The sequence below is a fragment of the Rhineura floridana genome, chromosome 12 (genome assembly GCF_030035675.1).
Source record: "Rhineura floridana isolate rRhiFlo1 chromosome 12, rRhiFlo1.hap2, whole genome shotgun sequence".
In the NCBI taxonomy this organism is placed as follows: domain Eukaryota; kingdom Metazoa; phylum Chordata; class Lepidosauria; order Squamata; family Rhineuridae; genus Rhineura; species Rhineura floridana.
This window is the reverse complement of record NC_084491.1, coordinates 41,391,460-41,416,836: the sequence shown is the minus strand read 5'-3', so window position 1 is coordinate 41,416,836 and position 25,377 is coordinate 41,391,460. Positions and strand designations below refer to the sequence as shown.

Here is a 25,377-nt window from a genome sequence, read left to right as displayed (position 1 = left end):
ATCCAGGCTTGGAAACAGTTTCTAGCTGCCAGGCTAAGGCCAAAGTAGGAACAGACTCAAGGTGCTAATTGCACCAGGACTTCAAATAAAGGTGTATATTGCGGGATCCATTTTGATAAAAGTTTTGATACCATGTCTCTGAATATTAGTTGCTGGGAATCACAAGTGGGGAGAAGGCATCTGGCTGGCCACTGTGAGGACAGGGTGGTGGACTAGATGGGCCATTGACCTGTACTTAAATGTTTTTTAAGGGGGCATTTTCACTGTGATACAGGCCTGAACTGTCGGTCTAAAAACACAAGTACCAAACCTATGGTGATATTAGAGATGGGGTGAATTTTGGCATTTTCGGATTTGTTATCGAATTCTGTCAGAATCCGGGTTTGACTAATGCTTGCAACTATCAGTGACACCGGCTTTTTAAAAAAACAAATCCACTGCTAATTCGTTATTAACATAAACAGCTTTGCTCTGAAGTGCTGCAATGTGTATTCCTTTGAAGTTCTGTCTCAATGAGGTATTAACAATCACCATTAACATCTTTGGTCAGCACGGCAGTAACTTGAGGCAAGAGGCAGAACTGACAGGTGACGATCTCCCTAATTTAAATTTAAGTAGAAAACTCAAGAGATCATCAGTAGAAAGATCACCAACAGCATTAGCAATTCTGTTAACTATTATAAGCAGGAAAAAAATTGGGGAGTCCAATACCCCCCTTCTGCTATTTTTCATGATTTGTAATTAGTGCTAGAAGAGTGTCAGTTAAAATTGTGAACTGTCATTGAAAACTATTGAGGCTGAACTGACACTGGGTGCTCTAAAGCAGAGGTTCCCAAACTCCCCCCCCCGATTACTTGAAAATTGCTGAGGGACTTGGCAGACCACTTAATCATTCTTCTCTGCCTGTGCACGCTTCTACATGAATTTTAATTGTAACATTATTGCTTTTTTCATTTCTTTTATTGCATTACAACTTGCATTCCATAGAATTCAAATTGTAAACCAATAAATTACCATATAAGACAGAAAAGAAGCAATAAAATACAATTAAAAACAATATGAATATTTAAAATGGGCATGTTGCAGACCACCAGAATGATGTTCACGGACCAACAGTTTGGGAACCTTGGCTCTAAAAGTTTTGTCTGTGGCACAACTGATATGGATTTGCTTTTAGTGATATCACAGTTGAATACAAGTCATTCTGATCATTACCTTAATCATTTTGGAGACATTTCTTGGAAGGCTGCAGCGTAATGGCTCCAAAGAGCTAACATTAAAATACAGCCACACATTCTCTGGAAGAAGCATCAGCAATTTCCTAGGTGCTGATTTTAACTGAGCAAAAGGATTGGATATCGCAAGGCGCATTACTTTTTCTTTTTAATCAAGCATGACATAGAAAAATGTAAACTTGTCACATTAATACAGACCTTATAATAGATCTTAGCAGATTAGATACTTCAGTGTTGGGTGGAAAAAGCATTATGCAGTGCTTCCTTTTAACTAATGTGGAGAGGCAAAAAATAATGTTATCTTCTAAGCAGCCTCTGCAAAGCAAATACTCAGCCTCAGTTCCCCATCTATGACCTGCAAAGGATAATGAAAGATGAGAATTGTACACATTTACAGCATTCAAAACCCTTTGTAAATGACAGAAAAAAGTTTCTCCTTCAATATCTGCACAGTTGTACTCTTCATAATATTTCCCTCTTTTTCAGAGTGTAAAATATTTATTAAATGTATATCCTGCCTTCCTCTCAGTAGGAGCCCAGGACCGCAAACAAAAACACTAAAAACACTTTAAAACATCTTAAAAACAGACTTTAAAATAAATTACAACAAAATATCTTTAAAAAAATGTTAAAACATCTTTAAGAATGTTTTTTTAAAAAAATCTTTTAAAAAATCTTAAAAACTAATTCCAACACAGACGCAGACTGGGATAAGGTCTCTACTTAAAAGGCTTGTTGAAAGAAGGTCTTCAGTAGACGCCAAAAATATCACAGAGATGGCGCCAGTCTAATATTTAAGGGGAGGGAATTCCAAAGGGTAGGTGCCACTACGCTAAAGGTCCATTTCCTATGTTGTGTGGAATAGATCTCCTGATAAGATGGTATCTGCAGGAGGCCCTCACCTGCACAGCACAGTGATCGACTGGGTATAGGGTAAGATGATCTTTCAAGTATCCTGGTCATAAGCTGTATATGGCTTTGTAAATTATTGTTAAAGCCAAGCTTTTAAAGAAACACAGAACAAAAGCACCCTTCCCCACAACACAGAGTGTCATTTTCCTGCACACTGGGAACCACATGGTGGATTCAGCTCTTGCAGATTTATTTCCATGCATTAATGCCAGAAGGCCAGAGAAATACTATTGAAACAGGGAGCCTAGGCAAAATTTACTAGGCTTTTTTCTGCTATCATAAAGAGCAAGCTACTTAATATGCAATGAAATTCTATGTGTGTTTACTCAGAAGTAAGCCCCATTGAGTTAAACAGAGCTTATTTCCCAGGAAGTGTGCACAGGATCGCAACCTCAGAGACGTAATACAATAGGATATAAATTAAACCTAACATTTGGAAACTGGAGCATTTAATTTGATTCAGTGGACATGTTTCTGTGAAGAGGTATTTTCTTAAAAATGTAAAGTACTGGTTCCTGATCATCATTTTTGTCACAGAGAACCATCACCTCTGGGCTTTATTCTTGGAGGACAAGGCACAGAACAAGAACAGGACAGAAATATCATTCCTAAGAACACTGAATAACTTTTCAACATGCGTAATAAAGGCTGGTGCTCCAAAACCAGTTTATTGTGTTCAACATTCCTTACCATGCCTTGTTGTTTGGCATGACAGGCGAAGTAGTTTACCAGCCAAATTGAAGAATTCATTAGCTTTTGTCAGAGGGCACTCCTGTCTAGATCTCTAGGAAGAAAGCCGGCCAGGAAATCCCACAAGGCCTAGACAAGAGCCCAGGGTAGATAGAACATGATGAAGAACAGGTCAGGATTTCTCAAGGGACAAACACTTCTCTCTCCAAGTTGTTCATGCTGATGAAAATGTTCAAGGTAATGCCTTCACACTTTCTTGATCGTCAAGGTCAGATTCTGGTGTTTTTTTAAGCATGCTGAAACCAAATGAGAAAATACACTAAGAGTAAAATTTAGTGACTATCAATGCTAATTAAGAAGAACATAAAAAGAGTCTGGTGCTGGATGAGACAAAGGGCCCATCTAGTCCAGCATCCTCTTCTTTCAGTGGCCAAACAGATCCCTCTTTGGGAAGCCACCAAGCAGGACCTAAGCCCAACAGTGCTCTTGCCACTTGTGATTCCCAGCAACTGGTATACAGAGGTATACTGCCCCCCATACTGGAGGCAGTACATTGCCATCATGGTGAGTAGCTATCGATAGCCTGATCCTTCGTGAATGTCTCTTTAAAGCCATCCAACCTGGTGGTCACCGCAGCACCTTGTGGGAGCTGGAATCCGTAGTTTCATTACATTCTTTGTTAGTCCCATTAACTTTGGGCTCAACCCATAGGAAACTGGACCAAGTCCTACTGGGCCCTTATGCTGCTCCCATTCATCTCAATGGGGACTGTGCACAGAGTGTCCCAGTGGATTATTATTTATTTATTTATTATTTATTTATTATATTTCTATACCGCCCCACAGCCGAAGCTCTCTGGGCAGTTCACAACATATAACATCCAATATACAATTTAAAAACATATATTAAACTTAAAAATTATACCAAAAATACCTAAACATAATTAAACATATAAACAACTACAAAACTCAGTACTAAAATATTAAATGTAAAATGCATTAAATCGATTGAATATTAAGATGTTAAGATGTAAATATTAAATTGCTACAATATTTAAAATTATATATATTAAAATGCCTGGGAGAACAGGAAGGTTTTCACCTGGCGCCGAAAAGATAACAATGTTGGCGCCAGGCGTACCTCATCAGGGAGAGAATTCCATAGTTCGGGGGCCACCACAGAGAAAGCCCGTTTTCTTGTTGTCACCTTCCGGACTTCTCTCTGGGTAGGCCCCCGAAGGAGGGCCTTTGATGTTGAACGCAGTGTACGGGTAGGTTCATATCGGGAGAGGCGTTCCATCAGGTATTGTGGTCCCAAGCCGTGTAAGGCTTTATAAGTCAAAACCAGGACCCTGAATTGAGCTCGGAAGCATATAGGCAGCCAGTGCAAGTGGGCCAGAATCGGTGTTATATGCTCGAATCTCTGAGTCCCTGTTAACAGTCTGGCCGCTGCATTTTGCACAAGCTGCAGCTTCCGAACCGTCTTCAAAGGCAGCCCCACGTAGAGTGCATTGCAGTAGCCCAATTTAGAGGTTACCAGTGCATGGACAACCGAAGCAAGGTTTTCCCTGTCCAGATAGGAACGTAGTTGGGCCACCAACCGAAGTGGATAGAATGCATTCCGTGCCACCGAGGCTACCTGTGCCTCTAGTGACAGGCATGGTTCTAAAAGAACTCCCAAACTACGAACCTGCTCCTTCAGGGGGAGTGCAACCCCGTCCAGGACAGGATGAACATCTACCATCTGGTCAGGAGAACCACCCACTAACAGCATCTTAGTCTTATCTGGATTGAGCTTCAATTTATTCACTCTCATCCAGTCCATTACCGCAGCCAGGCATCGGTTCAGCACCTTGACAGCCTCACCTGAAAAAGATGAACAGGAGAAGTAGAGCTGCGTGTCATCAGCATACTGGTGGCAACGCACTCCAAAACTCCTGATGACCGCACCCAGTGGCTTCATGTAGATGTTAAAAAGCATGGGGGATAGTACTGACCCCTGTGGAACTCCATATTGGAGGGCCCAGGGCGCCGAGCAAAACTCCCCTAGCACTACCTTCTGGAGGTGACCCGCCAAGTAGGAGTAGAACCACTGCCACGCAGTACCTCCAACTCCCAGATCAGCGAGTCTCCCCAGGATACCATGGTCAACGGTATCAAAAGCCGCTGAGAGATCAAGGAGAATCAACAGAGTTACACTCCCCCTGTCTTTCTCCCGACAAAGGTCATCATATAGGGCGACCAAGGCCGTCTCTGTGCCAAAACCGGGCCTGAAACCCGATTGAAATGGATCTAGATAATCATTTCGGATGGTGCGTTTCGGGGCTGACTATAGTTTAAGGAGGTGAATGAAATGGATGTACAGACAATGGCACTGTCCTGAAAAGGGGTGGGGTGGGGTGAGGTTTAAAATGTAAATGTACTGCCTTCAAGTCGATTCCGACTTATGGTGACCCTATTAATAGGGTTTTCATGAGGCTGAGAGGCAATGACTGGCCCAAGGTCACCCAGTGAGCTTCATGGCTGTGTGGGGATTCGAACCCTGGTCTCCCAGGTCGTAGCCCAACACCTTAACCACTACACCACACTGGCTCTCCCTGGGGGAAGGTTGTGTGTTTAAATACCACTAAAATAAGTGGTAAAGAAGTCCTTAACCATGGAACCCAGTTCCAGTGATTTGAACTTGAAAGGTGGCCAGCCTTCTCTGGATTACACCTGTTATGCTTTACTCCTGGGTTGCTGTACCAAGAGGTAAGCAATGTCTTTGTACCATAAAGCTTCTGCTAAGTAAAACTAATAGTCCCCAGACCAAGGACTTTTGCCCAAACATGCATTTGGTGACTTAAATTTTATACTATATAATTTGTATTGTTGTTTTTGCAACCCATCTTAGGTTAGGCCGTGCCTGTCAGTGCATGTCAGTGTTGAAGACCAGTGTACTATGTAAGAATCTCAGGGATGGGGGAATATGCAGAACCTCTTGAGTGTAACAACAGGACAAATGGCAAGTATTTCAGGATCAAAGTAACTTACACACAGGTAAATGCTGCAAAGTGTTATATATACAAAGTCAGCAATGTGGTTCCAGCTTTAGCTTGTCCACAAAATATGATTGTTGTACTGTCAAGAGTGGCTGAAATCCTCAAAAATACTTATGCACAAAGGTATCCAGGCATTGCCTCCTAGGCCCCACTGTCCATCGTCAATCAAAAGTACACTTTTGCCCCCTCCAAAGTGAAAAAAGCCAAAGTTGAAGACAGGAGGGTTTAAGAACATAAGAAGAGCCTACTGGATCAGGCCAGTGGCCCATCTAGTCCAGCATCCTGTTCTCACAGTGGCCAACCAGGTGCCTGGGGGAAGCCCGCAAGCAGGACCCGAGTGCAAGAACACTCTCCCCTCCTGGGGCTTCCGGCAACTGGTTTTCAGAAGCATGCTGCCTCTGACTAGGGTGGCACAGCACAGCCATCACGGCTAGTAGCCATTGATAGCCCTGTCCTCCATGAATTTGTCTAATCTTCTTTTAAAGCCGTCGAAGCTGGTGGCCATTACTGCATCTTGTGGGAGCAAATTCCATAGTTTAACTATGCGCTGAGTAAAGAAGTACTTCCTTTTGTCTGTCCTGAATCTTCCAACATTCAGCTTCTTTGAATGTCCACGAGTTCTAGTATTATGAGAGAGGGAGAAGAACTTTTCTCTATCCACTTTCTCAATGCCATGCATAATTTTATACACTTCTATCATGTCTCCTCTGACCCGCCTTTTCTCTAAACTAAAAAGCCCCAAATGCTGCAACCTTTCCTCGTAAGGGAGTCGCTCCATCCCCTTGATCATTCTGGTTGCCCTCTTCTGAACCTTTTCCAACTCTATAATATCCTTTTTGAGATGAGGCGACCAGAACTGTACACAGTATTCCAAATGTGGCCGCACCATAGATTTATACAACTGCATTATGATATCGGCTGTTTTATTTTCAATACCTTTCCTAATTATCGCTAGCATGGAATTTGCCTTTTTCACAGCTGCCGCACACTGGGTCGACATTTTCATCGTGCTGTCCACTACAACCCCGAGGTCTCTCTCCTGGTCGGGTCACCGCCAGTTCAGACCCCATGAGCGTATATGTGAAATTCAGATTTTTTGCTCCAATATGCATAATTTTACACTTGTTTATATTGAATTGCATTTGCCATTTTTCCACCCATTCACTCAGTTTGGAGAGATCTTTTTGGAGCTCTTCACAATCCCTTTTTGTTTTAACAATCCTGAACAATTTAGTGTCGTCAGCAAACTTGGCCACTTCACTGCTCACTCCTAATTCTAATTTCAGAATGTCCTGCAAATTCAAAGGATTCACTGTTTGCAGAAGGCACAGGTGTTATGCAAGGTGGAAAGAGCTGGGGAGCTTCTGGACAGACACGCTTGAGGGGGTCCTGCTTGCTGAATCAGAACACTGGCCATCTGCACCTCACACATCCTGGGGGTGATGCCACTTCCAATCACTGTGAGACCTCAGACACATGGGCTGCATACAAACCATACATGTAAAGCACATGGCTTCCCCCAAAGAATATTGGGAAGTGTAGCTTACCCGTCACAGACTTACAATGCCCAGCACCCTTTCACAAACCACAGTTCCCAGAATTCTCTGGGAGAAGTCATAGTCATCATTTAATTGTATGCTGCTTTTTCATAGTAATCTATGCTCAAGGCAACTTATTTATTTTATTTATTATTTGATTTATATCCCACCCTTCCTCCCACCAGGAGCCCAGGGCGGCAAACAAAAGCACTAAAAACACTTTAAAACATCATAAAAACAGACTTTAAAATACATTAAAACAGAGCATCTTTAAAAACATTTTTTAAAAAGCTTTCAAGAGCTTACATAAATTCATGGCGTGTGTATGCAGCCATGGATGCAGCAAACTTATGCCTTGCCTTGGTGTGAGCTACAGTGATAAACAGAAAGGAAGGCTGTTTCTGTGAGTGGTGAAAGGGAGGGAAAGGGCTTAACAGGAAGTGAACTGTTCAGTCTCTGCTATATTTAGCTTGAGGATGTAGCTAAATGATGTAGCTAAATCTATGAAGAATGACCAGACAGAACAAAGAGGAAAGAGTCATCAGCCTATGGATCACTGAAAATTGCACAGAGGGGTTTTGAACAAGGAAATCCAATCCATTTTGTCTCCATGACAGGCATGGGAGTAGGGCCCCAAACACTTTAGTAATGGGATGGATCCAAAGAATGGTTTATTTGTTTAGGTACCACGTGCCAGAATCTTGCTCTGACTCTTCTTTAGTCACTGTGCTGACAATGTTAGCAAACTTCCTAGCATGCACTGATAGGATTAAAATCTCTATCTGGGAGATCCTGTTCCAGTGAGGAGCACATAGTAAGGAAGCCATGTTGGATGGAAAACTGGATTAGCAGGCCGGGGGGAGAGAGAAAGAGGAAGAACAAGCAAGCTGAATGAATTATTTCAGATCATTTCATTGGAGGGACTTGGGATCCGAAGCAGAAGCACCATTGAAATGGATACAGGCTGTGGGAGAGATTGATCTTAGACGAATGTCTTGCAGGAGGAGAGGGTTGTAAAGCATTTGATGAACTCCAAGAAAGTCAGCTGGAACAAATAAGGCATTTTCTATTATCCATCCCAGCCATCATTTCTCACAGGAACCACTGCAGAAAAAAAAAGCCACAAGCACATATCCGAGGCATTTAAGAAACTGGAGTTGTCATGGCATTTCTCAGTGATAGGTACCAGAAAACGCCATGGAGAGGGAGGAACCCTATTGAAATACTGTTGTCGCTCAGACCACCAATACTGAAGAAGGTTTTAACAGTGAAAAATTATGGAGGTTTACTCCATAGTGCACAGGATAGCAGTCCAAGTGAGTTTGTATAAATAAATGTGTTCAATAGATCTGCCCACTAACTTAGGGCAGAAGGAATGCCAACTTTTTAAAAAGGGCTTAAATATGTGCACCCTGCACACCAATCTCTAGGTGGATCTCTCGGGCCCCAATGCATAACATGGGTTTGGTTTCTTTGGCAAGAAGGTCACTAGTAGCTGCTCATGTTTTCTGCGATATAGTTTATTTACAGTTTTTACGCCTATGTATAGGGTAGGGTATTATTTAATCTATATGCAGAACATATCACACGGAAAGCGGGATTGGACCATGATGAAGGAGGTGTGAAAACTGGAGGGAGAAATATCAATAATTTAAGATATGCAGACGATACCATACTACTAGCAGAAACCAGTAATGATTTGAAACGAATGCTGATGAAAGTTAAAGAGGAAAGCACAAAAGCAGGATTACAGCTGAACGTCAAGATGACTAAAGTAATGACAACAGAAGATTTATGTAAATTTAATGTTGACAACGAGGACATTGAACTTTCACTATTTCATAAGAAATGACAGGATAAATACAGGTTACATATGAATTGTGGCTAACGCTGGGTGTACATTGCTTCCCAAACCAGGGGTGGGAGCACGCTGGATGCATTGCAGACTAAATGGGGGAGTGTGTAACAGTCGCAGACACCTTGCTGACAACACCTCTGGCCAAGGGATGGGGGGAAGACCTGCCTCCTTCTGCTCACCTTCCAGAAGGGTCTCCAGCTTTTCATTTCTGTGACAACCCATTGCCCTAGCTTATATTACAAAGTTATTTAACAGACCTGGCTGGAAGGAAACTGGACTGACCATTTTAGCAGTCACTTTTTCTGTATTATTCAGTCTTAAGGCTATGTACATCACAGGATTGGGACTCCAAAACCCCATTTAGTCTAACCCCTAACTCATTACAAAAACCGTAACAAGGTGGGGTTTGAATCCCACTTTCCTCCTGGGTCATAAGTTGCCCTGCCTGAGAAAAATGCTGTCTATTGACACATTAAAAAGGAAGAATTTGCTGAGTGAAGGAGCGTGAGATGCCAAGTCAGCTCTTCTAGAGAGGTAGTTTTTAAGAGATGTGGCTTTTAATTTCTTATGACTTTATTTTCCTCCTCCAATGCTCAATTTAAGCCCTGCCAATAATCATTAATAAAGCCTGCTAGTGGCTTATGCTGTCAGGTTTTACATTTTTCAGTCAGTGTTGGAGAAAATAATTTCATTTTGCTATAAAGACCGCTATTTTCCTTTTAGTTTTCAAATGACAAAGGGAGTGGAGGGAGGTGGGGGAGGAAATTGAATCAGGGAAAGGATTATTTAAGTGGCAAAGGGGGCAGACCTAACAGGACTGGAGAGAATGTGGAGGTATATACACCTTGATGCCAATTTCCTTCTCCTCACTGGGGCTAAGGCCAGTGGCGGATGGTGGCTCCATGTCAGTGGGGCAGTGGAAAGCACCTTGGACAGCTCATTGAAAGTTCAGACTAAAACCCGGAGCGGATTCCACTGCTCCACTGACATGGAGCCACCAGCGGCTGAGGCTGAAGGCAGGACACACTGAGGGACATATCTTATTTGGTTCTTGTGCTATCGAAGTTCCAGGGTAGCGCTTATGCACAGACCTTGGTCTTCCCCTACAGAAGACTCTTTTAAAAAAAACTTGCATACCCAAGATATTCTTGAGTCTCCCTGGCACTGTTGACAATGTTGTTACAAATGCTTGCTCACTGTGTGTGTGTGTGTGTCAGCAGCATCTGAATCATTCATGAGGTCACACTCAAATGATGGAGAGGCAACTGTTCAGCATGGCACAAAGTCAAACTGGACCCAGATTTAACTTTTGAAATGTGTGTCCCATTTGACCTCACAACACCCTTGTGATGTAGTTCTCAATTTTACAGATAAGAAGCCAAGGCCACCTTAAAGAGTCTGTGGCTAAGGGCCACCTCACATCAAGTGGAAACAGCCTGAAGCACAAGTAGCTATGCAGACACAGGCATCTACAGAGTGCGGTGGACAGGTAAGGAGGAGCAGCTGCCCCACTGGATGAGCAATAATCTCACATTCCCATCTTTCACTTATTTATTTTTTAAAAAGTTAGCCTCTAGCACTCACGGAGCCCAAGATATGAAACAAACCCTACAGGCACTATTCTAATTTGTTTAGTGAGAGACTAGCCTGATCCCATCTTTCAGTGTTTGCAGCCAATGAATGACATTTAGGAAAGCAGATCTAGTCAATTAAACAAAGAGAAGGCTAGAGTGAAACACCCATTATTTACACAAGGAACTTCTTGGTTTCCTTGTTTCTGTCTTTCCTGGTGGAGAAGTGATTGCTGCCCTATAGAAACAGGAGTTTAGTGCAGATGTAACGGGAATAGCATCTCAACCCTAAAACAAAAGATAGCAGCAAAGGCATGAGCTCATAATTGTTTTGTACACCGCCCAGAGAGCTACTAGCTATGGGCGGTCTAAAAATGAAACAAACAAACAAACAAATAAATAAATAATCTTTCTAATTCAGGACTCATTTCTACAAAAACGTATTATGTCCCCCACCCACCCCCTACATTTATATACATTTTAAAGATTACCCTGCGGATGCAGATCAAGTCCACTGTTATTATATCCATATTGGCAGGGGCAAGGCTGTGGTTGAGGAAGCGTGGGTCACAGTAGCTCAACAAAGTAACCCAGTGTAGTTATACCCATTTTCTGTAGGGAGTGGGGAGTTAGTGTAGTACAGTAATACCTCAGTTAACCAATCTTCCAGGAAGAAAGCTCCTTTCAAGGAAGGCTTTTTAAAAGGTGAAACTGACCAGCTTTGCTATGGATAAACTTTCAAGCCTGTGCCTCTGCTTTACAGTGAAACTGACCAGCCTGTGTCTTGGCTTTGCTGTCAATAAACTGACAAGCCTGTGTTTGCTTTGCATTAAAGAGATCTCTTGCTTTCTCCCAGGGCTGGGAGGGAAGGATCCAATATGATTCAGAGGAGAAAGCTGGAAGGGAGAAGGAGTGGGAGTGGGTGGGTGTCTGATAGGCACCCTTTAAAATCCTTGTTGAAGCTGCCCTTGCCATCTATGAGTGGGTGTAGGGACCTATCTCTATTCTTTCCATGTTATTCCTACTGCTGGTACCAAACTTTCTGTTAAAGAAGTCATGTCCCAGGCTATGGTCTGAAGGCACACGAGGCCAGCACCCTGCTGAAGCTAAGCAGGGTCAGGTCTGGCCAGTGCTTGGATGGGAGACTGCCAGGGAACCGTATGTAAGCCACCTTGGGTTTCTAGCAAGGAAAGAAAGGAGGGTTATAAATGTAATAAATAAATAAATGTCCAGGAACGCATCTGTTTTGTTAACGGAGGTATTACTGTATATGACAAACATGAAGTGTAGTCCAATGTTGTTATTCTGCCATGTTGAATTTCTTCCTGGGGAAATGTGGTGTGTGTGAAATTTACTATAGCAGCAGTGCAATTAATTAAGGGCTGAAGGAGGTAGAGCTAGGAGAAAAAAACCAGGTTTTCACCAGTAAGTGGAAAGACAGTAGTCAGCAGATCTACCCACTGAGAAACAATAGTGGGATAGACCAGAAACACATGTTTATCCAAGGCCAAGTCTACCCAGACCTCACCAGCACTCAGTCACCAGATCTACCAGAAACAGTAAGCCTGTTCTCTATGCTAATTATGTTTACTGATTTATTTATGTATCTATTTGGAATATTTACTTCCACCCAAACTCCAGGCTTTACCACCATTAGTTTGTTGTACCTTGAAATATGCAATAGTTGCAAGGGTGCAAAGAAAACTGTAAACATTTCACATTTTCAAAAGTACAAAAATTATTATGGACGAACAAGGAATTAAAGCAACAAGTGTGGGGCAATTCTTATTGTTAACGTTACCTTTCTTGAGGTTTGGCCTTTGGCTTATGCGGATGAGACACCAACTCCTTCTGAGAAATAAACAGAGAGGTTACTTTGAAAAGACTCCCTGGCTGCTTTTAAGCTACTCTCACCCTCATATATCCTTATTCTTCATTTCGGATTCCTCCAATCCAGGCAGGTGTTTACACCTGTTCCCATCTGGCTCCTTATGGGTATATGCAACTGAGTCTTACTCAGAGCAGACATGCCCATTAACTTCAATGGCTCTACTCTAAGTAGGGCTTATGGTTTCAGCAGTTACAAACTTGCATTATAACTTGCAGTTATGCTGGTTTCAGCACGTCTCCATCTTTGTGTGGGACACATGACGCCAGTAAAACTCTGCCCCCTTTCACTCCAAAACCTGCGATTTTTGAGATTGGATGCGTTTTCCGTTCAAGCCAGCTTCACGCAGACTTCAGAACTGTTTGGTTAATCAACCTGTTGCAACTCCCAAGTGTGTCCAATGCAAACGCTTTGTTGCGCACGGTCCTAAAATGTCTGACATCAGCTGTGGGGCTGGGTGTATTCCAATCAAACAATAAAGATGTGTACAGCTGGCCCAGATTAGTTTCAAACCACTGGTCTTCCTGCTTTTTAAGGAACTTGTGTGCACATAGCCTAGGACCAGCAGTGAATAAAGTCCCATGACTTGGGCAGCCAAGATGTCCACCAAGCCATCTCTTTTAAATAACTCCTCAAAACCAATTATTCCACAAAGCCTCCTGTGGATCAGAATATCATTATAATTGTTTATTCAATTTGTATCCCACCCTTCCTCCTGGAGGAGTCCAGGGCGTCAGCCTCATCTATTCCAAAACATCATAAAGAGCCTTGTGGCACCTTAAAGGCCAACACAAGCTTTCCAGGGCTAGAGCCCACTTCTGTTTTGGAATGAGTGTTGCACCATGGTGTACTGAATAATCTTATGTTCCTCACCCCCCACTTTAGGTGGCTGTTGTTAGAGATATTCTAGAATTCCGCCCAATTTGGATTGGCTACCGAATTTTCCATTAATTTGCTCATTTTCCATAGTTGCGGTTCAGATTTTTATGTAGTGATATTCCACGGCTATTTTTAAAAACAGATTTTTTGGGGGGGGGATCCACCTCTAAAATACGGATATTAAGAATGATAATTTTATCAATATCTCCTTTCAAAATATAGACATCAATATTTTTTTGTGAGGGGAAAAAAGGGATTTAGTAAAAGAGGCAGCTAGCAGGCAAGAAATGAACTTGAATCGATATTGGCCTGTTAGGCTGATGGAATGCCAAAGGATCCCATCCCTTGCCATGGCATTATTTCAGTTCGAAAGCACACAGTTAACATTTCTTCCACCATGTCATGCTTCAGTGTTCCTAGTATATGAGAGCATAACAAATAAACAAAAAGGATTGTGCCCAAAGTCAGCCATGCTCAGGGCAGACCCACTGAAGTTAATAGACAAGACTAACTTTGAGTCATTCATGTCAGTGGGTCTCTGGATAGGACTTAAGCTGGATACAACCCAGTTTACCAACTCTGATTTTTTTTTAAAAAAGGAACAGTGTGAGAACATGCAGTTTCACATTTTAAATTCACTTCCATCATAGGGCTATCCACGACTATAGGAATAAAATGGAGTTTGCTTCTGCTTCCCTGATAATGAGCACAATTTTATTGTTGAAAAAGGTAATATATTTTACAAGCAAAGATAATAAAATGGGCATCAGTAATCATTTACATGCCTGGCCACTGGCCACCCAGCAATTATAAAAAAGGTTTTTTTAAAAATAAGAAGAGTGCTGCAATGACCAGCACGAACTCTGGTGGGCTCCTGTGCTGATGCAGGGTCTGTATGTCTCTGTCCCACGCATCATCTGCCACTCCCTGGGGTGTCATTTGGAGGGCCCCTGGCTTTGGGTCCTGAGGTCCAGCCCTAGTTGTACCACTGCTCACTTGCCCCCCCCCCGGTGTGGTATGAACATAAGTAGTGCCCTGTTGGATTAGGGCAGTGGCCCACCTGGTCCAGCACTCTGTTCTCACAGTAGCTAACCAAATGCCTGAATGGGAAGCCCGCAAGCAGGACCTGAACACAACAGTGCACTTCCCACTTCTGATTCCCAGCTACTGGAATTAAGAGGCATACTGCCTCTGACAATGGAGGTACAACATAGATGTTGTGGCTAGTAGCCACAGACAGCCTTCTCCTCTAACCCCCCTTTAAAGCCATCCAAGGAGCGTTTGATGAATAAGAACCTAAGAAGAGCCCTGTAGCTGGATCAGGCCAATGGCTCATCTAGTCCAGCATCCTGTTCTCACAGTGGACAACCAGACACCTCCTATGGGATACTCTGTGCAGGTATCTATCACACTGTAGGCACCAATGGGGAAAAAATACTGTTATCACTACTGGCACATTAAATATGAACCATTTCTTGTTATATATTTCATACTATGGCATGAAAAAAAAATTCAGGCCCAAAACATTTGCCCTCAAGAGAGAGGTGTTAGGAAATGAATAATGCTCCATCTCACCGCAATCCTCTCTTCCCTTTGCTTCCTCAGTAATGCTATTATTTCTTCTCTCTTCTTGCCCTGCAAGAAAACAAGTTTGCAATAATAAAGTACAGAGAAACAAATCTGAGACTTTCCCACACAGCCTCGTTCAACTTGGAGGTGTAGTAAAGAGGCCTGGAGAGGCAAGAAATGTTTGCATGGACAGTGTTCCAATTCTGCACATCATACACTCGATGGACTGTCACCATGTAGTGGCGAATGGGCTTGCGGGTTCCAATGAACCCTGTGAGCGATACCGTCGGGAGTCATGTACTCCCAGCAGGGTCACCCATGGTGGTAAGTTCAAGGGAGAGGAACCAGACAAAGAACGATCCAAGAAATTCCTCAATGGTAGAACAGGTGGAGGATAACAATGTGTATGTTGCAACAGCTGTGAAGGCGGATGAAGGCTGCAGCAGATAAGACTTCCAATCGCCATGGTACCCATGCCATTGGATCAGAGCCTTTTTCCGTCAAGATTGTGTGTTGATCGTTGTGCGTCGATCTCCCCACATAAAACAAATTCATGCACCAAATTATCTTGGAAGACAACCTTACTCGGCCACGAGCAATCGCCAATGAATGAATGACTGATGGGAGTGCCAACTGAGTACTGGCGATCCCCCTGCCTTAGACTCACCCAGATGCACACCTGATAGAGAACTGGTGTATTGACTTAAACAATGAGCTATAAATCCAGAAGCCCCCAGTTCAAATCTCTCCTCTGCTATGAATTCACAAACTAGCCTTAGTCAAATCACGAACACACTGTCTACCTCAGCTTCCAGCCTTACAAGTGTTTTTTTTTTAAATTAAAATCCTTATTCGATATCTCAAAGGATATTTAACGTAAGATAGAAACATAAGCATCCAAAGACATTTACAACAGCTGCTGAGCAATAATGAGCAAACATGCATGCGAGGGACTAACGAAGTACAAGATCTGTGAAATAAATGCTCAACGTTTTTGTTTCGTTTTAGGTTGCCTCGCCATTTATTTATTTATTTATTTATTATTTCAATTTATATACCACCCTTAGCGAAATAGCTCTCAGGGCGAAGAACAAACAAAATAAAATACAATATATCATAATAAAAATACAAAAACATATACAAACAAACAACGAAAAGCACAGCAAAAACAAAATAAATAAGCGGGCATAAACCTCAGGTTTTACCAGTGGTATTTATGTATTTATTGAAATAATTATAATCTCCAGTTTCATAAGGTATATCAAGGCATTATACAACAAAATATAATAAAATCTGTAAAAATATTCATAAAAACATAATTAAAAACATCAGTGAAATTTCAGTAGATACTGGTTGGTTAAAAAGAGAAATTCATACTGTGAAGGCCTATCTAAACAATGCATTTTTCAGACTAAAAGAAGGCAGGGATAGTTCCTATTGAAACTCCAATAGAGAGTTCCATAAGGCACACTGCCACATTAAAGGCTTGATGCTTAGTGAAGACCAACTGAAACTCAGGGGCATTGGGAACTATTAAAAGTACCCGATCAGAAGATCTCTGTGATCGAGATGGAGCATAAGGAATCAGGTACTGGTCTTAAGGTACATTGGGCCCAAGGTGTTTAGGGCTTTGTGAATTTGGATAAGAACCTTGAACCTTGTATGACTGCCATTCCAAAGATGCATATACCAGTTTGGCACCTGTGGTTTAGTGTCATCATTGTCAATAAAAGGAATATAATCTTGCCAAGTCAAGGTTGTTGTTAAGGATTACAAAATAATGGATTGGATTCAGACTAGGGATAAAAGGATCTGTCAATTTCAGTGATGTCAACTTCTCATTTTTCCAATCTTAAAATCAGTGCTCCACATTTCTGCGGACAATTTGCTATTTTTTTTAAAAAAAAATCCTCATGAAAATTCTTCAGCGTTTTAGTGAGAATTTTTCTATAATTTTGACTAATGTACACATTTTTGCAAGCAATTTATCCTAGTATAATGCATTTCTGTATGTTATTTTCACTAATATATTCATTTTTATGCACACGTTCCCTTAATATATGCATTTTTGTAAACACTGTTTAGTTGGAGAACTGCACTGCAAAATTCAGGTAAGTGCAAATTTCAAAAGGTGGCTGTGTTTTGGTTCTCATATAGTTTCAAAAAGTGTGAATTTGATAAATTAATCTTTAAATGTAAACAGATCGAATTTCTTCCCCATCCCTAATTTAGATTAAGCTGAACTGAAGTCTCCTGAAATCAACAGGACAAGTTAGTCATGACTTGTTAGGCCCAGAGATTTCCCTGGAAATGAAGGGCACCTAACTCACTCTGAATCCAACTCACTGGGTTGACATGCTATGCACTATCATCAGCAACAGAAGGAGAGCACTGGGGACTTGTCTGAAGCCAAGCACTGGCTGTATAAGCTACCACACCCCAAAGAACAAACCTCAGGTTAAAGCAAAGGAAAATGGAAGATGATTTGCTCCTCTTAAAAATCTCTACTCTTCCTCCTACAAGGCAACAAATTAGTTTTGCTCTGGGTACGATGGAATTTATATGTCTCCTGGAACTCTGTTCTGTCCTGATGATCTGTATGTTGCAAGATACACACAGACTTGATTGCTCTCCCAGTAGTGTTTCAAAAGCAGAAAAAGGATATAGTGAGTCAGAATGTTGCATCTTTTGTTCTGGGAGTTATTTGGATAAAACAAAATAGCCTGGAAAACTCTCAAGTGCAAGAAAAGGGAAATGAATTCATTCTTGTGATGTTCTGTCATCAAACTGAGTTTCTTAGGCTTTCAGTCGGTCATGGAATAGGCTCTTGTGAAACTTTCATTCTTGCACAATCCCCTTTAGAATGACATGTTTACATAACAGAATTCAGGACATTACGTTATTTCACTTAAAGACAAACTAGAAGTGACCTCTAGAAAAATCATAGGCACCATCAAGGGAGTTCCTCCCAATGGAAGTAGCAGATACAGGGGAGCAATTTTCATCAGGACCACAGCAGTGAAGGAAAGAGTTAAATTCATTGTTTTTGAAACCATTGGCCATGGTATCTTGCTGAACTGGTAAGCGGTATTCGGAGGTGGTTTACCATCGTCTTCCTCTGAGGCTGAGAAGCAGTGACTGGCCCAAGGTCACTCAGTGAGCTTCATGGCTGTGTGGGGATTCGAACCCTGGTCTCCCAGGTCGTAGCCCAGCACCTTAACCACTACATCACATATGGCTAAGCAATGTGTTGCTGGACAATCTGTTTTGCTGCCCAAGCTTTTTGCTGCTGTTTTACCAGGTTTGTTCTATGGATTTTGGGTGGTTTTATTGCAATGTCTTGTTCTTTATCTTTCTTCTGATTTTATGTTATGCTTTATGTTTTTTTTAAAAAAATATTAAGTTGCCTAGAGACTCTTTTTTTAAACAACTGACTAATACATTGAATAAAAAATAAGTCATTATAATTATATATCATTAAACTGTAAAGAATAATTTTCTAGCCAAAGTTAACCAGACTTTCTGTTGACTTCTGACGTGCAAAACTGAACAATCCTGAGCTCATCTTTTTGTTGCAGAAATATTTAACAAACTAACTGAAGAACTGGTGAATAGGGCTCACTTCTGCTGTTAATCCAATTTCTACGAGAGAGGTTTAATGGATATTACTGGATGAAATCCATTATATGGTTATTAATTGCAATAAGTAGGAATGCTGGCCTGCAAGAAACAGCTGCAAACCTCAGGACTTTTCAGCCCCCTCCTGCTTGAATCTGGCTTCCTTCCCAGCCCTGAGATATAAAGCTTTTCATTTTTAATAAAGAAAAAAACCCTCTAAAATTTAACTAAAATTAGGAATAGAGCCTCAAATTACAGGCTAGCACTAGAAGCCACAGCACAATACTGTAATGTTATTTGGTTTACAGTAATGCTATTCACTTTTTTAATTAGCCTAACAATAAATTTGTGCAGCAGTGAGCCAGGAGACAAAAGATGCTTAGTTCCACAGTGTGCTTCAGGAGTTAATTAGCAAAGAGCCAACATGGTGTTTCCCCATCAAGATATATACATCAGTGGTCGATTTCCCGTAATATTGGCTGCAGCATCATAAATGATGTGGTCCCAACAAGTCTAGAACTGGCATAACTGATGCTTCTGGAGCAGACAACAGCCTTTGCCTCCTACATCCTCTGACATCTTCTTACCTGGAACTTTCCTTGATAGACAGAGGGCTAGTTAACTTTACTGCCAGACTGGTTCCCCATTTCCTACAATGCTGGCTATAAATATCTCCCCTGACAGCCCTAGAGACTTCTCTACACTCAGAACTTCTACTTTTTGTTTTTCTGCCCAGCCCAACTTTGTTTCTGTGCTCAAACTTGATTTGCAGAAGCAAGACTTACATTAGAACCAACGGCATCTTTGTCCACTGAGGACTCCACATAACCCACAGTCCACGTTGGACACGTAGGAATCCCACCAAACTTGTCCTAAGCATCCATACGCTTGAAGAACCAAAACTTTGGGGTTTGAAAGCAATACTTCTTCACCCAAATCCTTCACATTTACTTGGATGCAAGTGGGGCTTGTTTTAACAAATGTGCTTAGGATTGCACCCTTAATGTGTTTGAGAGCTTTAGAATCCTTATTTTTTTGCCTCCTCCAAAACCTTTATGAGGAAGTTCACCATTATTTTCAAGTTAACACCACAAAAATAATTTGAGGTCTAAACAGGGATTTGGAGTACAGGTACCCCATAGGAAGCTGCTTTATACCAAATCAGACCACTGGTCCATGTAGTTCAGTACTGCCAACACTGACTGGCAGCATCTCTCCATTCACATAGGAATCTTTCTCAGCCCTACCTGGAGATGCTGGGGATTGAAGCTGGGACTTTCTGCATGCTAAGCAGATACGCCACCACTGAGATACGGGTCTTCCCCTGAACCTGGGATGCTGCTGAACTGCAGCTCCCATGCTCCCTAGCCATTGGCCGTGCTTGCAGGGGCTGACAGGAGTTGTAGTTCAGCAACATCTGGAGGGACAAAGGTTCCCCACACCTGGCCTAAAGCTAAGCCCAACTCAATATCCACCCACCTGTACCAAGTCCCTGTTACAGCCTGTGTTTTACACTGTGCGAAGCAGTAATGGTAAACTTGCAGCGGCTAGGCAAGATCTGTTTCACAAAGCAATGTTATCTAGCCCCTAGCAGACCATCCAAATTTTAATCAATGGTTGGGGGCAGTTTTCCCCCAGTTTTACTCACAAGTGAATGCAAAATGTTTTCAGGAATGACATACAATTCCACTTTGGTGGAGGGCATGTTTTGAATGCTCCTATCATACCCAAATGCACAAACACCACAACCAGGGCTGGGAGCATCACACAGGAGCAGAGAGAAGGTGCTTAGTGAGCCTAGAATCCAACTGTCTGAGAATTTTGCCTTTCTTTTTTTTAAAAAGCAAGTTTCTATCCCTTATGGCTGCAGAGATATGCTTGAAAGTGTGTTGGCAATGGCTCTGAAATCTACAAAGCCAGACGAGTAGCTCAATAAGATCTGCACATAAATTATACAGGTTGCTGAAGCCAGCTTTTCTTACACTGTCTAGGAGCAGGTGCAGAATTTATGTATTTATTTAGTACAGCTCTGGCCATAACCTCAAAGTGCTTGTTGCTAGGTGGTGTTGGGATCTGTCTGGCAAAACACATTGCTGGGCCCAGACCACTGTCTGCAGAATCTGCGGGTGCCCAAGAACACCACCTAAGAACAGCTATATATGGTGCAGCAATAAAAGCTTCTTTTCTTTTTCTGTCCAGCCACCGGTGCAGCACAAATGCCGAAGCAAGGCCATTTCACTCTTTTCAAATTTATGTTTCTAATCCAATGTGCTTGCATGTCTTCCTCTCTCTGATTTACAATGCAATTTAATTATCTCAATTCCTTCACTGACAGAGATAATCAGAGAGAAAGCCTTCTAGAGCAGAGATGCTAAAAACTAGGTGCGCAGTCTGTGCAAGATTTCTCTACAATATAGAAATATCTACCTGAACTCTAATCATCTTTCAGAAAAGCCACTGGAAAATAATATAAAGCACAAACATCATTAATGGGGGGGGGAGAGCTGAAAGCCCCACTCAACAAATCTTACCTTCTCAAGATACTTTTTTTTCACATCACTTTCCTCAGCCTCAGACTCAATTGTTTCCAGGCTTTTTTCATCTTCTTTTCCTAAATAAAAACAAATATTAAGTAAAATAAAAGTACTGAGGCTGCAATCCTAACCCCACTTATCTGGGAGTAAGCCCCACTGAATTTAATAGGATTTAACTTCTGAGTAGACATAGTCAGGATTGCACCGTGAGAGAGGGTGTTACTGAATAAATCAAAATTGTGTGGAGTAGTAATCTCTAGTAACCAAGCCAGCTGTAGGGAAGCTTTGGTCCTCCAGACATTGCTGAACTCTGTGATCAGCCATGCTTGCTGGGGCTGATGGGAGTTCTAGTTTCAATCTATCTGGACGGCCAAAGATTAACCACAAAGGAAATGATGCTAAGATAGAATGAAGGCATATAGCAAGGTGAGAACAGTGAATAGTCAAGGTAGCCCAAAGAGGGAAAAAAGAGGAACTGTCTGCTGCAGCCTTTGCCAGCCTGGTCACCTCCAGTTGTTTTGAGTACAACTCCCATCAGCCCCAGCCAGCTGTTGCATTTTCTCCGCTTTTAATTCATCAGGATAGCTACCGTAAATACTTTTGCAGAAAGATGGTATGAAAATACATTAAATAAAATAGCGAACAGTACCACTTCAGACAAGATGCCGTTTTAAAACACTTTCCTATGTAAAAACTCTGCAAAAAGAAAACTAGTACATCAGGGCTCTAGCCCAGCCCTCTGCCTGCTGTAGCAATTTTTTACTTGCAGGGAGGTTCTTGGGGTTTTTCTTTTTATAAAGGGGACCACCCAAAATGTGAACCCTTCCACGTACTGTGTGGAGGAGGGAAAGCATTCACTCAGCACCTCAGGACTTGCTGACCTCATTTTGCTGCCAGCCCTCTAAGGTGGAATTCGCTGCTGCTAGTTGGCGCTGGGATCAGAGACAAGGGAATCCTTCTCAAGGGGAACTTCACTGATGTCAGTGGTTTGCCTTCAACTGTCATTGGCCAGATTCCCAAACTGCATCAGTATCTTGCTAAAATTATACCTTATACTTACTGTCATTGACTGAGGATCGAGGAGCGCTTCTCACTAAAAAGTCAAATGAGAATCTCAGCATCTTGAAATGATGAGAGTTAATGCACCCCTTCCCCTTTGCACACTCGTCACCAAATTCCCACCCCTTGTAAGGTTGAAAATTAGCTCCCGATGCAAGTGCTCCAGTACATAAAAGCAACCTTGCAAATAAACATTTATTTACTGTATATTTATTTATTATTTGATTTATATCCCGTCCTTCTTCCCAGTAGGAGTCCATAACAAAGGTTTCAAAACTTTAGAAAAAGTTTTAATGTTTTAATGTATTTTAATGTCTGTTTTTATGATGTTTTAAAGTGCTTTTGGTGATTTTGTTTGCCGCCCTGGGCTCCTGTTGGGAGGAGGGGCGGGATATAAATCAAATAATAAATAAATATATAACAAGTCCCACCCCCTATGCACACACACAAAATTCCAACACCATTTGCAGCTGTGTTTGTGAGCTATATGCTAATATGCAAAAACAGCACCGTTTTTGTAAAGATCCCTTGTCTAGTCACCTGGAGACAATTCTTACACACCACAGGCGACTATGCAAGTAGCAAATTAGTCAGAGACTTTAAGCTTTAAAATAAGAAATAACTACTTTATTCTAGAAGTACATACTTGATAGGAAACAGTCTTATATCTAACTAACTAGCTAAGATGGAGATGCAAACGCTAAGCCTAGTGTTTGCCCTCGTGCTTGAGGAGAGGGAGAGACAAAGGGATTATGTCTGCTCTCCCTCACAAGAGACAGAAAAAGGAAGGAGGGAAGGAGATGTGATCAACATCCTATGCATGTCAGTCTAGTCTAGCAGGAAGAGACAGCAGGAGATCAAAGGACAGGTATAGCCTAGCAACCAAGAGGTCTCCTCTCTAGCTACCCTTTTTAACCCCATGCAGCCTCAACCCACAAGTTGGAGTTGAACCTTATATTCCAACAGTATCTGCCTTGCATGCAAAAAATCCCAAATTTAATCCCTGGCATCTCCAGGTAGTGCTGGGGAAGACCACCCCTTGAAACCCTGCTGCCAGTCAGTGATGACAATATGAGGTCAATGACTCGGTATAAAGCAGCTTCCAATGTTTCTGCAGAAAACGCCTCCTCTTCAGGGAAAAAACTTGCTGGAGGAGACCACTAGCAGCGGCAGGCCACCGGGAGAAAAAGGGGCTGGCCTTTTGGAGGCCTTTCCCTCCTAGTGTGCCTGAGGGAAGCGCACTCTGCACACGCCCAGGAGGGCTGCGGCACATTCCTACAGTATGTGTTCCAAGGCCAAGGAAGGCCACGCACGCCAAGCCCTTTCTGGGGGCGAGAGAAAAACACTTTGCACCTGCCCCGGGGCACCCTGACCTTCCCCCCTCCCTCTTTGGAGCCAGGGGCCGCCAAGGAAGCTCCGCCGCAGGAGAGCGAGGGGGCCCAAGGCGGCCTCGCCCCTTCCCCAGCTGGCGGGGACGAGGGCAGCCTCTCCTCACTGTAGTCGGGGTGGGCGCAGCGCAGGCCGCCGCCGCTCGGCGCGTCCAGCTTGGAGCTCTTCGCGGATCCTTTCGCGGAGCCGGAGGTGCTGGTCGAGTCCCGCCGCGGGGCCAGGCGGGACTCGAGCGGCGGCTGGAGGGTAGCCGAGTTCCAGAAGGATTTGGCCAGCGCCACGTCGGGGTCGCTGGAGCCCGCGAAGGCCAGCAGGGAGGCCGAGGGAAGCGGCGACGACGACGACTCTATGGCGGCCGTCGGAGTCGGCTCCGGCCTCGGCGGCTCCATGGCGCCCGGGAGCGGGAGGAGGAGGCCGGGCTGGCTCGCTCTCTCCTGCCGCCCCTTAGCAACCGTCGGGGCGCTCGCCACGTTCTTGGCCTTCTACTCCGGATTAAGGGGAACGCGGACTAGAGAGAGGGAGCGGGGTGGAGAGGCGGGAGGCGTAGCGTGGGCTGTGCCTTTTAGGATAAGGGAGGATTACTAACCCCCCACACCCCAAAAAACCTACCGACCGCCCACCCAAAAGTCCTCTAGTAATGGTCGTCAAGTCAGAATAGGATTTTCAGTAGATTGTTTACTTTTTTTTTGTAAATTCCGTATATAAAATGCACAAACAAGGACATAAAACATTCCTGCTACAAAGTGCGAAACACTGGGTGGTAGTATTCGGTGCTAGGGAGTCCTTGAACTCAAGAGTTCTACTCTGCTCCTTTAACTGAATAGACATGACTAACTTTGGTCAAGTCTATGAACTTCTGAGTAGGCCTAGTATTGAATACCACTCCAAAATCATTGGCAAATATGCTCTACCTGAACTTATACATTGGCCCAAGATGTTTTTTTTAAAAACAAAACATTTCCGTTTATAAATTGTGTAACTTCTCAAATGCAGTCTTTGAACTATTTATACTCAATTCATTTCTGAAGGACTGAATCACATCAACTTTCTAACATCACATCTTTTTGATGCGCTCTGCAATGCTTTAAGCTCAGCAGACTCCCAACTGTGCCCAGATTTTCATAATTCTGTTCCACTCATTTTTTCACTACTCTTTCATAATTTAGCAAACAACATTCTTGCACTTGTAATTATATTCACTAATAGGCAAAAAAAACCCACCCTTGTGGTTTAAGAATGTACCTATAGCCCACAGATATTTCTATCAAACTTTTAAAAGCAGGGAAATTGGTCAGCTGTAGTGAATGCACCAGGGAGCAGGAGACGTGACCTCCTCTCTGACATATTGTACTGCCCTACAAATTTGTAAAAATGCAAAGACAATTTGGGTTGGTCTTTCACAGTCCAGTTCACTTCCTGTGTAGCTTGGAAGAATTTGGTAACGTGCCTCTATGGTGAGTGGTGGCAACACCTGCAATCAGGCGTGCATCTCCAAAGGTGGAGAATTACATTTTTTGTATATTTGTTGGTGGCATTTTGCTTCTTTCCTATGCTACTAATGTTACTGATGTGCTTAGAGTTGCTAGGAGATGCCCTG

The 25,377-nt window shown here is 42.7% G+C and overlaps 1 protein-coding gene across 8 annotated transcripts; it reads right to left on the bottom strand.

The window, feature by feature from the left end:
- Positions 1-1,409: 1,409 nt before the first annotated feature.
- Positions 1,410-24,330, bottom strand: HOATZ (HOATZ cilia and flagella associated protein). 8 transcript variants are annotated; one of them, XM_061592385.1, is made up of 7 exons: positions 23,887-24,324; positions 22,393-22,425; positions 21,330-21,409; positions 15,187-15,246; positions 12,646-12,695; positions 2,838-3,133; positions 1,410-1,590 (listed from the first exon to the last, which is right to left on the bottom strand). In XM_061592385.1, exons 1-6 carry the CDS (start codon positions 24,167-24,169, stop codon positions 3,070-3,072), a joined length of 570 nt encoding a protein of 189 aa, XP_061448369.1. In that variant the 5' UTR covers positions 24,170-24,324; the 3' UTR covers positions 1,410-1,590; positions 2,838-3,069. The 8 variants fall into 8 exon arrangements, with proteins under 8 accessions (XP_061448369.1, XP_061448370.1, XP_061448368.1 ...); XM_061592392.1 differs by lacking the exon at positions 1,410-1,590 and adding an exon at positions 7,722-8,460 and having other exon boundaries at positions 3,056-3,133; positions 12,646-12,692; positions 23,887-24,330; XM_061592390.1 differs by lacking the exon at positions 1,410-1,590 and adding an exon at positions 7,722-8,519 and having other exon boundaries at positions 3,056-3,133; positions 23,887-24,329.
- Positions 24,331-25,377: the final 1,047 nt, after the last annotated feature.